Raw genomic sequence first — 16,626 nt, 5'->3', positions numbered from 1 at the left:
AATACAGTTTGTGGTAGCTATTTCTCATTCTGGAAGCTACAATTATCATCATTACTAAACAGAAAACAAACCCTTGATAATGAGGCATAAATACTTGCCTATAGGACTCAGGTACAAGAGTACTAATTTTAGGTAGGATTGATATATAGTCTTCAAGGATGATCTGTGAAAGTGTTCTGGTAAAGCCTGCCTTATTTATTTAGATTTCCCAGAGTGATGGGGAATGGGAATTATCACCAAGGTGCGACCACCCACGTCTAGCTCAAGACAAAGGAATGGAAACTAGGAGACATACTTCTCTCCTGACTCAACTATGCATCCAATGCTTAAGAGCCTCCCTGGTACTCAGCACTGTTCTAGGCACTGGAAACAGAGTGGAAACTAAGCAGACACTCTTCCTATATACTTAGTCCTCAACTAACTTAATCACTAACACTTAAGTAATAATATGAGAAAAGTCACTCAGCAGTTAAGCCCTAAACAAATAGAGGAGAACGTGGTTTCTCTCCACTCCAAGAGGGAGGGGTGCTTGGCAGCTAAGGAAGAAAGGGACTAAAGAGAAGATGCCAACTTACTGGATCTGAAAAACTGGCAAGATCAGAGCTAGGGAGAGAGGGGTATAAAAAACTGGGAAAGGGACAAGAAAGAGGGCACTTTTGACTACAGAAGGAACTCTGCTATTTTGTCCACAGCGAATGCCAAACTTCTCTTTCTAGTAGGATGTCAACACTTTATACTTTCCTAGGCACTTCCACTACTCCAACATCAATAGTTCACGTTTCGTAGAAGCTTCCTAACCTGGTGCTGATTCTAGTGCCTCCGTTTTTCAAGAAGAGTTCAACTTCACATTTATACCTGCAATAATAATTAGAGTTCTAACTACATTTATTGAACCCGATGTACTATAAACACCGTAGAAGGCTTCACATGCATTTTCCGATTTAATCTTCACAACAGCCCTTTGTGCTGGGTGTTGCTAATCCCATTTAGCAGATCTGGAACTAAGACACAGAGAAGTTGTCCAGGTCACACCGCTAGGGGAGCAAGGATTCTGACCTCTAGTTATGCTTTGTGTAAGAGATTTTGTAAATCATATCAAAGAGTCCATCTTTTCCTTAACAACCCCTGGAGTTTCCTCCTAGCCGTTTCTGGTTAACAGAGTCAACTGTCCGTTTAGATCATCTGTGATTTTTTTCTGTGTCTCCTTTACCCAGATAAGCTGCAAACCTGCTGGAAGCAATGAAGAGGCCTTGGGGAGAGAGGCAAGAGGCCTTCACAGAGCCAGCCACCTACATCCTGCTCCAGAACCTCCTTTACCAGAAGGCAGGCCGCAGGCACCCCGGCTGTAGTGGGGACGCGGATGTCCGAAACACTGTCTTCTCCACTGCACCTGAGCTCCTGGCCCGCGCACATTCACAAAGTTCTGGACCCCTGGGCGGCCTCGGGTGGCCGGGCGCGCTCGCCAGGGGCCGGCAGGTCTCGCTCCGAAGAGCCAGCTTTGCCCTGGGGCTGGCGCCGAGCGGCTCACGCTGCTCAGGCCGAGTCCCGCCGGGTGGCCCAGAGCCTCCGTTGTCCCGGCCACTCTCCCGAGAGGAGGGAACGTGGAGAGGACGGCGGGGCGGGGCCTGCCACCCAAAGTCCCCAGCCCAGGGACGTCACGGTCCCAGGTGCGTGTGCGACGAGGGGCGGGAGTCCACCGCGCGCCTCCCTCCTCCGAGGAATCCCCACCTCAGCGCCCACGACTCCGCCGGGCTCCCGGTTCCATTTTTTCACGGCGGCCGCACCTGGCACCGCGCCCCGGGGCAGGGCGGCGCGGCGGTCGCGGAGAACGACTTTCGGAGCGGGGGCTCCGGGGTGGAGCCGGGGTCGCGCCTGCGGGGACGCGGGGGAGCCGGCGGCGCCGAGCCAGACGAGTCGCCCCAGGCGAGGGCGCGGCGGCGGCACGGACGCGATGGCGCGGAGCGCGGAGGGCGCCGCGCTGCTTCTTCTGGTGAGTGCGGGTAGCGGGGACGCGGAGCCCCGGGCGAGGGCGAGGGCGCGGGCGGGCAACTTGCCCGCCTCCGCCTGGGCAGAGCCCGGAGCCCGGCGCTCCCTCTTTGTGTCCGGAGGGTGGCATAGGGCCGGGCAAGCTGCGGCGAGCTCCGACCTCGAGGCTTCGGGAAAACCGACCGCGACTCCGCGTTCGTGTGCGGACCTGTCTGAAGTTCTGCTCCACCGGCCGCCACGCTCCGGCCCCAGCGCCTTCCCGGGCTGTGATCTGTGGGTGTAGCGGGCCAGGAAGCGGGAGCGGCTTTCCTGGAGATCGGGGCTTTGTTTGCAGTCTTCTCCCTCCGACGGGCAACATGGAGGCAGGAGCCGGGCCTCCTTCCAGGAGGTTCGCGATGTTCTCCCCGGTCCCCGGGGCTGCCGCCTCGCGTCCGCCTCAGTGAAGCGGCCACACCGGGGAAACACCTGTATTCTTAGACGGCAGCGAAGGGCTACAAATAGGGTTTTCAAAAACCGCATTTTACAATTTAATTTTTGTTTGGTAAAGCCACGGTACCGTTAAAATCACCCACACACAGGTTTAACATCAAGTTCACAAAGTTGGTGTTTTAAAGCAATGTCCTGGTGTTAAAGACAAGAAACATATGTAATGGTAAGATTTTTTTTTTTTTCCTTTTTAAAATGTGATAGAAAATCGAAGTGCAGGGCCACAGTCCAACTGACTTTTTGGAAGTTACGAGAGAAAAGGTCTTGAACCACTGGAAAATACTGTTCGGTCTCTAGAGCTCCGTTTCTTATGCTTGGTTTCTGTGCTCAGATTGGATTTTAAATATATTTGTTTTCTGTTTGCTAAAGGAATTGCACATGATTAAGAAATGTGCCTGGCTTTAGGGGGTTTTGCTAAATGAGATTTGATAAAGTGACAGTTCTCCTAAGTGTGGGTTCATCTTCCTGAGACTTAAAATATATATTCAGAGAGATGAGATACAAAATCATACTCAGTTTTCTTATATAATGGTTAACAATTTTTATAAACCACACAAGCTCATTCATTATATTAAAAGTTCTAATTTCCAAAAGATTACCTTGTCTCTATTCCAGAATTGCAGTGGGGGAGGGGGAAAATATATATTTATTTTTATATTAATATATTTATATATTGTTAATACTAGTTGATTATATTGATAGGTATTTTTTTCCTGTTTTGTGTGTGTGTGTGTGTGTGTGTGTGTGTGTGTGTGTGTGTGTGTATCACAGGGAAAAACACATGACTAATCCAATCTAGGGATTTCAGTGAACCCTCTCTTGGAATTATATGATAATTAAAACCTCTGGCACACCACTTTGTTTTCTCACTCTATTTACCCATTGCGTATTGTCGAAGTCATTGAGGTAATTTTCAGCTCAAGCTCATTTTGTTAATAAAACTTCTCTGCGATAACTTAGAATTTTCTTTTTGGCCTCCAGAATAATAGAGCAACTAATACCCTCATTGTGATACCTCCTGGCTAAGGAGAATATCAAGCTAATACAGCACCTGGCTTACTCTGAGGGTTAAATATTAAATTCCTTTCACGTAGGAAAAGAAATTGCCTTTATCCTCAGATGGTATAACAGGCAGGCCAATTGAAGTACATTTATGGAGAAATAGGTAATAATTTACACATATTTTCTATGTTAGCAATCCAGTATTTTTACTCTCTTAGCCAATAGCTGAGTTCTTTATAAAGGGATTGTAATTAACTGAACTGGAACAGATTTTGGGGTATTCTTTGTATTTTCTATTATACTTTTTGTGATATAAATTTGAGTATGTTTCTTTTTGGTCAGTGAGCAGTGGACAGTTCTGCATTTTGCCCTCCAGGGTGTTTGAAATTGAAAGTGTCCTCTTTAGTAGAATGGAAAGCAATCATCTGCCAACTTCCTCAAGGAGTTCTTGAGGAAATGGGTCTTTCATAGAAGGGAATATAAATTGTATTCTGTATGGGTCAGAGTTCAGTTGCCGTGCTGATAACAATTCATTGTAGCCAGTTAAAGCAAGAAGGGATTTATTTCAGGGCATTAAGTTGATTGCATAAGTATAGGAAGGATTGAGGTAGGGGACTTCATTTTGAGTTGTCAGTAATGACTTCAAAGCCACACAGCCAAACCCAACCACTTAGGGAGCTGGTACCTTTCCTGTGATCAGAAACCAGCACTGCCACCCCCACAGTGTGGAAATTGCCAAGATCTAGATGCTACTTTTGCTGCCAAGTCCAGAGCAGTGCCACATTTACTAGGATGCATGCCAGCTAAATGTACCAGGACCCTACCTCTTGACACCCATTACTCTAGTGATAGACACTAGAGCGGTAATAAGATGGCTGCAGAAACCCAACTACAGCCATATCTCGGCTTGCCAGCAAGCAGAGAATACACATAGCTTCTACCTCCTTCTTTCAGATCTCATGTAAATGAGATTGAACCTAAATCATGTTTAGAACTTCAGCTGCAAGGGAGTCTATGACATGTGGTCGTTAGCTTTCCTCTGCAGTTCAGGGAGACACATCAGAAGGGTGATACTGAGTGGCACCCCACACAACTATCACATAGTCATTTGAGGCCAACTCTATCAAAATGGAAAGCAGAAATAATTTTGTGAATAAAACCAATCTCTCCTCTTCAAGGGTTTTTTTTTTGTTTGTTTGTTTGTTTTGTTTTTTGTTTTTTTTTTACCTGGGATCCACCAACTACCAAATACTCCAAAGGTGGAATTCACAGGGTCCTTAGACATAGCTGAAAATAAATTACATATCTGTTTTTACTAATCTCTATCTGAATTTAGCATTTTTTTAACATTATGAGTGTAAGAAAGACACTGCCTTAGAATTAGTGGTACATGGACGTGTGGGTGGCTTAGTCAGTTGGGAGTCGGACTTCAGCTCAGGTCATGATCTCACGGCTTCTGAGTTCGAGCCCCGCATCAGGCTCTGTGCTGACAGCTTAGAGTCTGGAGCTTGCTTTGGATTCTGGGTCTCCCTCTCTCTCTGCCCTCCCCTGCTCATGCTCTGTCTCTCTGTCTTTCAAAAATAAACATTAAAAAACATTTTTTTAATAATCCCTTTGGTTTACAAAAAAAATAATAATAATTAGCAGTACCTGTGTCTTTGTCACAATAGAATTCACAAATATCGTCACATCATACTACAGTTATCTGAAAGTACCCTTTATTCTCATCACTAATAAACTTTCTTTTAGATCTAATTATTAATGTGTTGATAATGCAGTGCATGATATCACTGTACCACAGATTGGTGTTTCTTAAATTTTGACAACTATTTCAATATACGGGATTCATTCATAATCCAATGTTTTTTATTATGTAAATTTAAAAATAGTATTAGGAGAAAGGGCCATAGACTTCACCAGGCTGTTAAAGAGGGCACTTGGGGGAGAGATTTTCCAGTGGCTGCCTCAATTTTGCCTTTGACTAAGTAAGCTTAGTTTTTAAAAATCAAACAACATTTTAAGGATTCCGTGATTGCAAATTGTGTTAGGAACAGTTATATTTACTGGTGTATTAGCTTATTAGGGTTGCTATAACAAAGTACCAAAAATTGGGTGGTTTCAAACAGCAGAAATTTATCTCACAGTTCTAGATGTTACAAGTCCGAAATCAAGGGCTACATTCCCTCTTAAATCTGTAGGTTTCCTTCCTTGTCTTTTCCTGGTGTTTGGTGGTTCGCCCACAATCTCTAGCTTTCCTGGCCTCTTAGATACATCGCTTCTATCCTCCATCTTCACTTAACATCCTTCCTATGTCTTTTCCTATCATCTTACTCTACACACATCTGAGTCTATGTCCAAATTTCCCCTTTTTATAAATACACTGATCGTGTTGGATTAGGGCTCACGCTAGTGACCTCAGCTAGGTTAAATCTGCAAAGACCCTGTTCCAAATAAGGTCACATTCTGAGATATTAGGGGTTAGGACTTTACCATATGTTCTTTTAAGAGATATATAGTTCATTACATAACAAGTAAGTTCAACTGTCTATAAATTATGAAAATTGCCATTATGCTTAATGTTTTAATATACGACTGGATAACAGAATTTAGAGTAAATTCAAGTATAATTTAGATGATACATATTGAAGCCTGTAAGAGTAATCAGTTACATCCAGGGATTTTAGAAACATATGATTTCACATTTGTTTTTGTTTCTAAAAATTAAAAAGTTATGGAAAAATGTCAGCTCTTAACAGAAAATTCTTTAATACTGAACTTAGAGGGAATTATGATTAAAAAAAAAGTATGAGCATTCATTTGGGCTAAATTCTTCCCAATCATTAGACAGACCTGATGAACTAAATTAAAATCCCTAAGGCTGAGGTCCAGAAATATGTATTGATAGAAACTTTACAGTTAATCTAATTATCAGACACATAGAAGAGTAAGAATTACTGCTCTCAATTTTGCAAAATAGTTTATTCATGGATGAAGCATGCCCATATTTATATGGAAAAAATTATACATTGAACAGCAATTGGTATTTTTTAAACTGCCAAATTGTAGTAAAAATCAGAAGCCTTAATTGAAATCATAAATGAGCTTTAGATCAATTTGAGCATGTCTTAGTCACAGCTTTTTTTCCCCTGTTTTTCAAAATGCCACAAATTTTAATAGTTGAATAACACTTTTCAAACATATATGATGAGAGATTGTTTTCTCAGTTAAGTTTATCTTAAAGTATCAAATGTATACTACATATGACATTGTACTATTTTTGTTTATTTCAAATTATTAAAAACTATTAAGATTTTTATTATATGCAAAGCTTAGGGATTAGAGTCAAGGAATCTAGAACACCAGTATTTATACCATAGTCTAATGGTAATATGGTAATACTCACAAGAAAAAAAACTATGTAGAAACTAACCAAGGTGTTTAGTGACACCTTGCTCAATTTTAAACAACATACCTGACATTGGGAGATCATGAAAAAACCAGACATGTTCTGTCATCATGGTGTTTATGGTCTAGTAAATAAGTAAATGGCTAATTTCCAATTGGGTTATAGTCAGAAGAGCAATGATAAAAAGAATAGACACTACTATGGAGCTTACAGGAGGAGCTCCAGCACTGACCATCCCAGCCAAGATCTGAGAATAATTATAAATTAATGAAATCTGAAGAGAAGAAGGGAGAAGAATGTTCCAGGTAGAGAAAAGAGCAGTTGCAAAGGCCTGAAGACAAGGGCACATGCTTGGAAGAAATGAAAGAGTTCATTGTAGCTGGAATGTAAGGCAAAACAACATACAGAAAGATGAGTGCAGCCTTCCTGATACCAAGGGAAGCCACAAAAGACTAATTAACAAGTAAGCATTTTTAGGGAGGTGTTCAAATTATTAAGAAATTAAAAAGATGAATTTTGGTTGAGTCGGTCAGGAAAGGGTCAAGAAAGAAGAGAGAGTTGTTGACCAATTGGGAACAATTTTGCCTCATTTTTTTTTTCAAAAGAGATTTTTCCAAAATTTAGGATGTTGTAACCAAAGACGGGCAGAAAAGCCCATACAGTACAATGGAGGGAGGGTGCAGCCCAGTAGGAGGATTGTTTTGGGAGCAAGTGTTCTCAAGGAAATACTGGGGGACTAAGATTTGAAAGGGGCATTTTGGTTGTCATAAGGCCCAAGATGCTACTGGTAGTTAATACTTCCAATCCAGGGATGCTAAGCCTCCAGCATTCTTCAGAACCTTCAAGAAGAATTTAGCTACTCATGAATACCTATAGCACTCCCACTGAGAAATGGTGATAGACAAATAGTGAGAGATTCTATTTAGGGATTCATCTCATCTCTGTTCTCTTTTGAAAATGCAAATATCGGGGCGCCTGGGTGGCGCAGTCGGTTAAGCGTCCGACTTCAGCCAGGTCACGATCTCGCGGTCTGTGAGTTCGAGCCCCGCGTCGGGCTCTGGGCTGATGGCTCAGAGCCTGGAGCCTGTTTCCGATTCTGTGTCTCCCTCTCTCTCTGCCCCTCCCCCGTTCATGCTCTGTCTCTCTCTGTCCCAAAAATAAATAAACGTTGAAAAAAAAAAAATTAAAAAAAAAAAAAAAAAAAGAAAATGCAAATATCAGGACAACTGGGTTGCTCAGTCACTTGAGTGTCCAACTCTTGATTTTGGCTCAGGTCATGGTCCCTGGTTTGTGGGATCTAGCCCTGTATCTGACTCCATGCTAAGCATGGAGCCTGCTTGGAATTCTTTCTCTTTCCCTCTGCCCCTCTCCCCCACTAGCACTCTCTCTCTTTCTAAAATAAAAGAAAAAAAAAAAAAACAAGAAAATGCAAATATCTCTGGTTAATTGAAACTTGATACATTCATTCATTCAGCAAATATTACTGAGCATCTACTCTGTGCCAAACACGTCTATGTCTCACATCAAAATCACACCTGCATGGCAATTATTTTCATCAGCTAAGCAGGTGCTGCCTGGCTGAATGGAGAATGAGAGGGCAAATTTGGGTGGAAATTAGATGAGAAGAGAGTTAAGATATCCACTCTTCTAAAGTACCTCCATCCCATTACTCTTTCAAGTTCCCCACAATGCAAACTAAAAAAATAGAATAAAATTAGGAGGAGGGTTCAGATGGCAATGTAGAAAAATCCTGATCTCACGTCTTCCCACAGACACAATAAATCCACAACTATATATGGAATAATTCCCTGTGAAGGGGACCTAGAAATTGGGTCCCTCCACAGCAGGGGACAGCAACAAGGTAGGTAGAAGAGGACAACAGTAGTAGATATGGTTGCATATCTACAATGATTAGTTAAGGAATGCACAAAATAATAAGACATAAATATCACATCAAAAACATAAAACATGAGGTGGGGGGCAGAAATGTAGTCCTTTTAGAAAGCATTCAAACTTGGGGCGCCTGGGTGGCACAGTCGGTTAAGCGTCTGGCTTCAGCCAGGTCACGATCTCGCGGTCCGTGAGTTCGAGCCCCGCGTCGGGCTCTGGGCTGATGGCTCAGAGCCTGGAGCCTGTTTCCGATTCTGTGTCTCCCTCTCTCTCTGCCCCTGCCCCGTTCATGCTCTGTCTCTCTCTGTCCCAAAAATAAATAAAAACGTTGAAAAAAAAAATTTTTTTTAAATAAATAAATAAAGAAAGCATTCAAACTTAAGTGACCACCAACTTAAAATAGATGGTTATGTACATAGGTTGTTATATATGAACCTCATAGTAACCACAGCCAAAAACCTATAATAGATACACAAATAAAGTGAAAGGATTCCAAACAGCACCAAAGAAAGTCACAAATCATAAGAGAAGAAGAAAAGAACAGAGAACTACAGAAACAACCAGAAAACAATGAACAAAATGGCAATAAATACATACCTATCAATAATTAATTTAAATGTAAATGGACTACCTGCTCCAATCCAAAGACACAGAGTGGCTAAATGGGTAAAAAACATCAAGACCCATCTATATGCTGCCTACAAGAAACTCACTTCATATCTAAATATATACACAGACTGAAAGTAAAGATGTAGAAAAACATTCCATATACATGGAAACAGAAAGCAATCTGGGGGTAGCAATACTTAGACAAAATAGACTTCAAAACAAAGGCTGTAACAAGAGATAAAGAAGGGGATCACATAATGATAAAGGGGTCAATTCAACACAAAGATACAAAAAAAAAAAAAAACAAAACAAAACACAAAGATACACCACTTGTAAATACTTATGCATCCAACACAGGAGCACCTAAATACATAAAGCAAATATTGACAGACACAGAGGGAGAAATTGGTGGTAATACAGTAACAGTAAAGGACTTTAACACCTCACTTACATCAATGGATAGATCATCTAGAACCAAAATTAAGAAGGAAACATTGACCTTGAATGACACAATAGACCAAATGGACTTAATAGATTATTACAGAATGTTTTCATCCAAAAACAGAAGAATACACATTCTTCTCCAGTGCACGTGGAACATTCTCCAGGATAGATCACGTTAGGCCACAAAACAAATCTCAATAAATTTAAGATTGAAATCATATTAAGCATTTTTTCTGACCACAATGGTATGAAACTAGAAATCAACTGCAAGAAGAAATCTGGAAAAAACACAAACACATAAAGATTCAAACATGTTACTAAACATCTGTTGGGCCAATGAAGAAATCAAAGAGGAAAGGGGTGCCTGACGGCTCTGTCAGTTGAGTAGCTGACTCTTGATGTTAGCTTAGGTCATGATCCCAGGTCATGGGATCAAGCCCTGCATCGGGCTCCACACTGATCATGGAGCCTGCTTGGGATTCTCTCTCTCCCTTTGCCCCTTTCCCCTGCTCATGCACTCTCTCTCTGTTAAAAAAAAAAAAAAAAGAGAGAGAGAGAGAGAAAGAAAGAAAGAAAAAATTAAAAAGTACTTTGAGAGAAACAAAAATGAAAACACAATGTTCCAAAAGTCTATGGGATATAGCAAAAGCAGTTTTAAGAGGGAATCTTATAATAATACAGGCCCACCTCAAGAAACAAGAGAAATTTCAAATAGATAATTTACCCTTTCACCTGAAGGAACTAGAAAAAGAATAAAGCCTGAAGTTAGTAGAAAGAAGGAAGTAATAAAGATCAGAGCAGAAACATCTTAAATAGAAAAGAAACTACGAGCTGGTTTTTTAAAAGATAAAATTGATAAACTTTCAGCCAGACTCATCAAGAAAAGTATCAGAGCCCAAATAAATAAAGTCAGAAATGAGAAGTTAAAACCAATACCACAGAAATACAAATGATCATGAGACTGCTATGAACAATTTACATACCAACAAATTGGCAGCAAGGAAGAAATGGTTAAATTCCTGGAAATATACAGTCATCCAAGACTGATCATGTAAATTGGTACAGCCACTATAGAAAACAGTATGGAGGTTCCTCAAAAAATTAAAAATAGAATTACCGTATGACCCAACAATTCCTCTTCTAGGTATTTCTCCGAAGAAAATGAAAACACTAACTGAAAAATACATATGTGCCCATATGTTCATTGCGAGCCAACACATGGAATTTGCCTAAATGTCCCATCGATAAATGGATGTGATACACACACACACACACACACACACACACACACACACACACCAACTGACCCACTGTGTCCCTTGCAGTGCCCTACTTTTTTGTCTAGTATCTTTCCTCCCTACTCAAAAGGTTTCCCCAAGATCTAAGCTTAACAGGTTTACAATCTGTGCTCTGAGAATTGCATCCTTCTAGCCATTCAGATTTTCAGGATCCTCTCACCCCTTCCCGTATCCTCCATGCATGAAGCATTGTCAAGGATTAGCTGTGTCCTAATGAAGACCTGCCTTCTCTTGGGGCACCTGGTTGGCTCAGTCGGTTGAGTGTCCAACTTTGACTCAGGTCATGACCTCATGGTTTGTGAGTTCGAGTCCCACATCAGGCTCTGTGTTGACAGCTCAGAGCCTGGAGCCTGCTTCGGATTCTGTCTCCCTCTCTCTCTGCCCCTCCCCTATTCATGCTGTCTCTCTCTTTCTCAAAAATAAATAAATAAACATTAAAAATAAATAAATACTTGCCTTCACCCATCCATCCTTGTGCCATTCCTCTATGCTGTTCCTCATTTTATCTCCTCTGGCTTATTACTATAATGTTCAAAGTGCCACCTGCCTTTCATCTTCCACAGTACTGCCAGAAAACCTCTGGAGCTCTAGTGTTAGAGTATCCCTAATCAGAACTTGTCGATGACTCCCACTTATAAGATCAGTGAAGAATTTTAGCACAACTTTTTGTCCTTATTTTCTACGTACCACTGTAACACAGTCTAGGTGCCAAACTGCCAAACTTCTTGTTCTTTGCCCTCCATCTCCATGTAGTGGCACATGCTGCCTTTGAATGGATCGTTTCCATCTTCCTGCAATCTGCACAGATTCTGCTCCCTCTCAAGGCCAAGCCCACTGCCACCTCCTTCCCTAAACCTCTCCTGATTCCCCTAGCAGAAAGTGGTTTCTGCATTTCCCCAGAACTGTTTTTGCAGCTGTCATTTGCACAATTAACTTTTTCTACCCTATGTTATAGTTATTTATATATTCTTTATCTCTCCTACTACACTGAGTTTCAGAGCAGAATCTAAATGTCATTTGTCTATACACTAGCTAATTGTCTGGGACACAGTAGTAGTCTTTAAAAACCCAAGAGTTGGGGCATCTGGGTGGTTCAGTCGATTAAGCATCAGGCTCTTGACTTCAGCTCAGGTTATGATCTCACGGTTGGTGAGTCTGAGTCCCACATCAGGCTTAATGCTGATAAATGTGGAACCCGCTTAGGATTCTCTCTCTCTACGTCTCTTCCCCTCCCAATTCGTGCTCTCTTTCTGTCTCAAAATAAATAAGTTAAAAAAAAAGAGTCAAAGCATCTTTCTATGTTTGGGAAAGCTGGAATAATGTGAATTTCCTTTGTTTAAAAAATATATTTACTGGGGTACCTGGATGGCTCAGTTGGTTAAGTATCCAACTTTGGCTCAGGTCATGATCTGGCAGTTCATGGGTTCAAGCCATGCATTGGGCTCTGTGCTGACAGCTCAGAGCTCAGAACCTGGAGCCTTTTTTGGATTCTGTGTTTCCCTCTGTCTCTGCCCTCACCCCCTGTTCTCTTTCTCTTTCTCTCTCTCTATCTCTCTCAAAAATAAATAAGTATTAAAAAAATTTTTTAAAAACATATTTACTGTCTAATTAGTCATCAGTCTGACCTGAACTTCCAGATTATTGATTTAGTTTCATTACAAATTAGAATTTTTCTACAAAGGAAAGAAAAGAGAGACAAAAAATGTAAATTAAGATTTGCCTAATTTCACAGATAATAGTCCTGCAAAAAGATTCATACAACTTTCTAAAGCCCTTGATTTTCACAGTTTTTAATTTTGCCTTCACTTATTTGAGGCCAATCGAAAATGCCTGTTTTCCAGTTTGAACCTTGGAGTACACTGTTGCCTTACTGACAGACCAGTGCCATCTAATGGTGAAGAGGGACAGTCTGAAGCTCGTGATTTTCTTAAACTTTGGGGGATGGAAATCTGGTTTCTTCATTTTTTTAGTGTAATTTTCAGGAATATATTATAGCAAAAAGGTGGAAACAGCATCATTTTTGTCTATCAAATTATGTGAGATAATTTATATAGATTTACTAAGATTTTTCCTGATTCCAAAAGCATTCATAGCAGTTATAGAAAACAAATAACGATAAAATGGTAAAATATTTCAAAAATAATAAATGCTCAAGATCAGCAAAACTTAAACTAGAAAAGATGTAAAAGAGGAGGAAACACTATTTAAAGTAATCCTGTTATATTGATTACTACTTCTAAAATGAAAAATCTTCTTGTGATAGAAATCACTCAGTTCCTGTATTTCCTAGTTTAGAATCTATCGTTTCACACATCTTTGTAGTTGAGGATTTATTATCCAGTCAATGAATTATCCAGGCTCATTCTTCCCTTTCCTTTGCTACTCTGGTTTTATACAGTGGTTTTCAAAAGTGTGACCAGACCTTAAGCATCAGCATAACCAGGAAACTACAGATTCTTATGCCCCCTGATTCACAGACTGATAACTGGAAATTCTCTGCTGGAACCTGGCAGTCTGTATTTTAACAAGGCGATTCTGATGCCACTCAAGCTTGAGAACCACTGCTAACATCCCTATTAGAAAATAATTGGGAAGAAAAAAGATTAAATATTTTAAAAGCTTACATTTAATTACTTGTTAGCAACTCTGATTTAAAAAAAAAATGTTTTAAGGACCAAATAAAATAACATGGACTTTTATGGACCTTCAGTTTAAATGTCTATATCCAGGAAGATATAGGAGCAGTCTATGATGACACAAAACTCAACTTGAAGTAAGAATTCATAATGTGACCTAACAACTCAAGGGTAGCACAGCATTGCCAAATCCACATTTTAAAATTTTGGGGGGCAGTTAATAATTCCAAAGAAAATATCTTCTTCTTTAAAGCTTCTTTAAAGTCATCAATATGACTCACTCAAAGCCCTATTTGTTACATTAAGATTAGCCCAAACATTATAAGAGTAGGTGAAAGGTTATGACAAATCATATAATTTATTACATTCAGTCTTAAAGTATGTAGTTTTACTATCTAAAATTCAAGCTCAGAATTGAAACATTAAAGTTAAAAATACTGCTTTTCTTGGCTATTGAGGTTTTTTTTAAGTACCAACTGTGAAAACAAATACAAGTGTATATATAAATTCAGTTTTTTTGTTTTTTACATTTTTTTAATGTTTATATTTGAGAGAGTGTGGGTGGGGGAGGGGCAGAGAGAGACAGAGACAGAATCTGAAGCAGACTCCAGGCTCTAAGCTGTCAGCACAGAGAACAATGCAAGGCCCAAACCCATGAGCCATGAAATCATGACCTGGGCAAAAGTCGGATGCTTAACTGACTGAGCCACCCAGGTCCCCCGTGATTAGTTTTTTTAATAAAGCTACTCTAGGAATTGTCTTTAATGTATGGTCACATATAAGTTGAATAAAATATTATAGACTTTTTTAAGTTGGTATTTTCTAAATGAATTATAATGTTTAGCCATAAAAAAAGACATTTTGTAAAAACTACGTCCCCTCCCTTAAGAAAAAAAAAAATTAAGCAAGATTAAGAGAAAGAGTATAGTGGGTGAAATTCTAACATAAATCTGACCCTATCAGGTTGATCAGAGTAGCTCACCAAAATTACTGGTCCACTCTTACTGCACTGGGTCACTTGAACCTAAGTTTATGTCATTACAGAGGTCCTGCCACGACCTTCTTGGGGCTACAGAGGCTAGTCTAGCTCTGTCTATACAAATAGAAAAATCAGGATATGCGATCATGGAAATAAACAAGTGGCATCCATGGCCCTAATGTCATTTTATTTCTATTAGATTATTTTCGCCAAAGCTGACAAAGCTTAGGAATGGATTGGGGATAAACCAAGGATCCTTGGGAGCAGTTTCTGGTTTTGCCTTCCACACAGTAAAATGGAGAAACAAAGAATTTTAACACCTTCTTCTTCTTTGAAAGGGTGGGTGAGAATGGAGAATAACACAGGTGTTTCTGTGATTATCCAGGGGATGGGCATGAGTTTGACTAACTAACAACAACAGGTACATGCTAGATCATCTCTATTTGAGTCCTTAAGATTGTCTATTGACCACACTACTGACTTGCCAGAATAGAAATAAGCCATTAGAATAGAATGCCTCAAGTTTGGAATGGTGTTTAAACTACTTTGTATCCCTCTACATTTATCTCTAATAAGATATCTACTGGTCTGAGATATTAACGTGTAAGGAGTCACCTTACTATGGACTCAGAAACATGGAATAAATCTTCAAGATCATCTATTTCAGATCAAAAATGAATTAATCAGGAGGAGATGTCATCTAGTGACTCATAAGTCCTCCTGAATTCTGCTTGTTAAACTCATAAAGGTGACTTCATAATAGGAAGTCTTTTAAAGGTGCTGACCTTGAGAACAAACAGTACATTGACTAATCATTTTTTGCAGTGATGTTTGATTTGCCCTCATGCCTCTGCCAAAAGAAAAATTATTTTCTTGCCAGTTACCAGGAAGTCCAGTTTGACAAGATGAGTAGGATCCAGTGGTAAAAATAAAAACTTTTTTTTTAACTTTAGTAAATTGGAAAAGCTTTTGAAGGATTTTTATGGTTTATATAAAAATACGACTTCTTTGGGTGCAAAGACTAGAAGTTTATTTTTCCTTTTCAGTCTTTTTTTTTTTTAAGTTTATTCATTTATTGAGAGAGAGAGAGAGAGAGAGTGTGTGTGAGCAGGGAAAGGGCAGAGAGAGGGAGAGAGAGAGAATCCCAGCAGGCTCTGCACTGCTAGAGCCTGAAGCGGGGCTCAAACCCTCGAACCGTGAGATCATGACCTGAGCCGAAGTCAAGAGCCAGATGCTTAACCGACTGAGACACCCAGGCTCCCCTCTCTTCAGTATTAAAGGCATTTTGCATATGAAACTTTTCTGTCGCCAAGTTCCTGTGAGAAAAAAACTATAGATTTCATACTTGGGAGAAGCCATAATGGTCATCTCGTCCAGGCATTCTTGCGATGCTTGAAACCCTTTAACCACATCCCCACAGGATGTCACTTAAACTTACAGAGCTGGAAATGTTCAAAGGCAAATGGGAAGAAGTAGGAATGGAGGACAGAAGTCAGAGTGTCAGTTATTCCACTTACATTGCCTGCAATTTGGAAATTTGCATAAATCCATGGTCTCCTGAAATTTGTATGACCTTCTTGGTTAGGTATTATAGTAGCTTCCTATCAAAGACACATGGTCTAAATCAAGGTATTTCAACCTCAGCATTTTGTCATTTGGAGCCAGATAATGCTTTGTTGGGGGAGCCTATCCTGTGCATAATAGGATATTGAGCAGCATCTCTGGTCTCTACCCACTAGATGCCAGTAGCACCTCACCCTGGTTTGACAACCTCCCTGCCCTCCACACTCGTTTCAAAACCAAAAATGTCTGCAGATGTTACCAAATGTCCCAGATGGCTCCAGGGTGGGGGAGGAAGTTGTATATGAAATCTCCCCCCCCCCCCCCCCC

At 40.3% G+C, this 16,626-nt stretch overlaps 1 protein-coding gene across 1 annotated transcript in view; it reads left to right on the top strand.

Annotated features, from left to right (window-relative positions):
• The first annotated feature begins 1,653 nt into the window (after nt 1-1,653).
• The window catches only part of DSG2 (desmoglein 2), a 51,028-nt gene continuing 36,055 nt past the window's right edge, over nt 1,654-16,626 (top strand). Inside the window, exon 1 of the mRNA XM_040479160.1 lies at nt 1,654-1,990. Coding sequence (XP_040335094.1) covers nt 1,952-1,990 — 39 coding nt within the window. The 5' untranslated portion in view covers nt 1,654-1,951. The remainder of the gene's footprint in view (nt 1,991-16,626) is intronic.

Source organism: Herpailurus yagouaroundi, unplaced genomic scaffold (genome assembly GCF_014898765.1).
Source record: "Herpailurus yagouaroundi ecotype Mexico unplaced genomic scaffold, PumYag 142, whole genome shotgun sequence".
NCBI classification, from domain to species: domain Eukaryota; kingdom Metazoa; phylum Chordata; class Mammalia; order Carnivora; family Felidae; genus Herpailurus; species Herpailurus yagouaroundi.
This window is presented reverse-complemented; position numbering and strand designations above follow the sequence as displayed.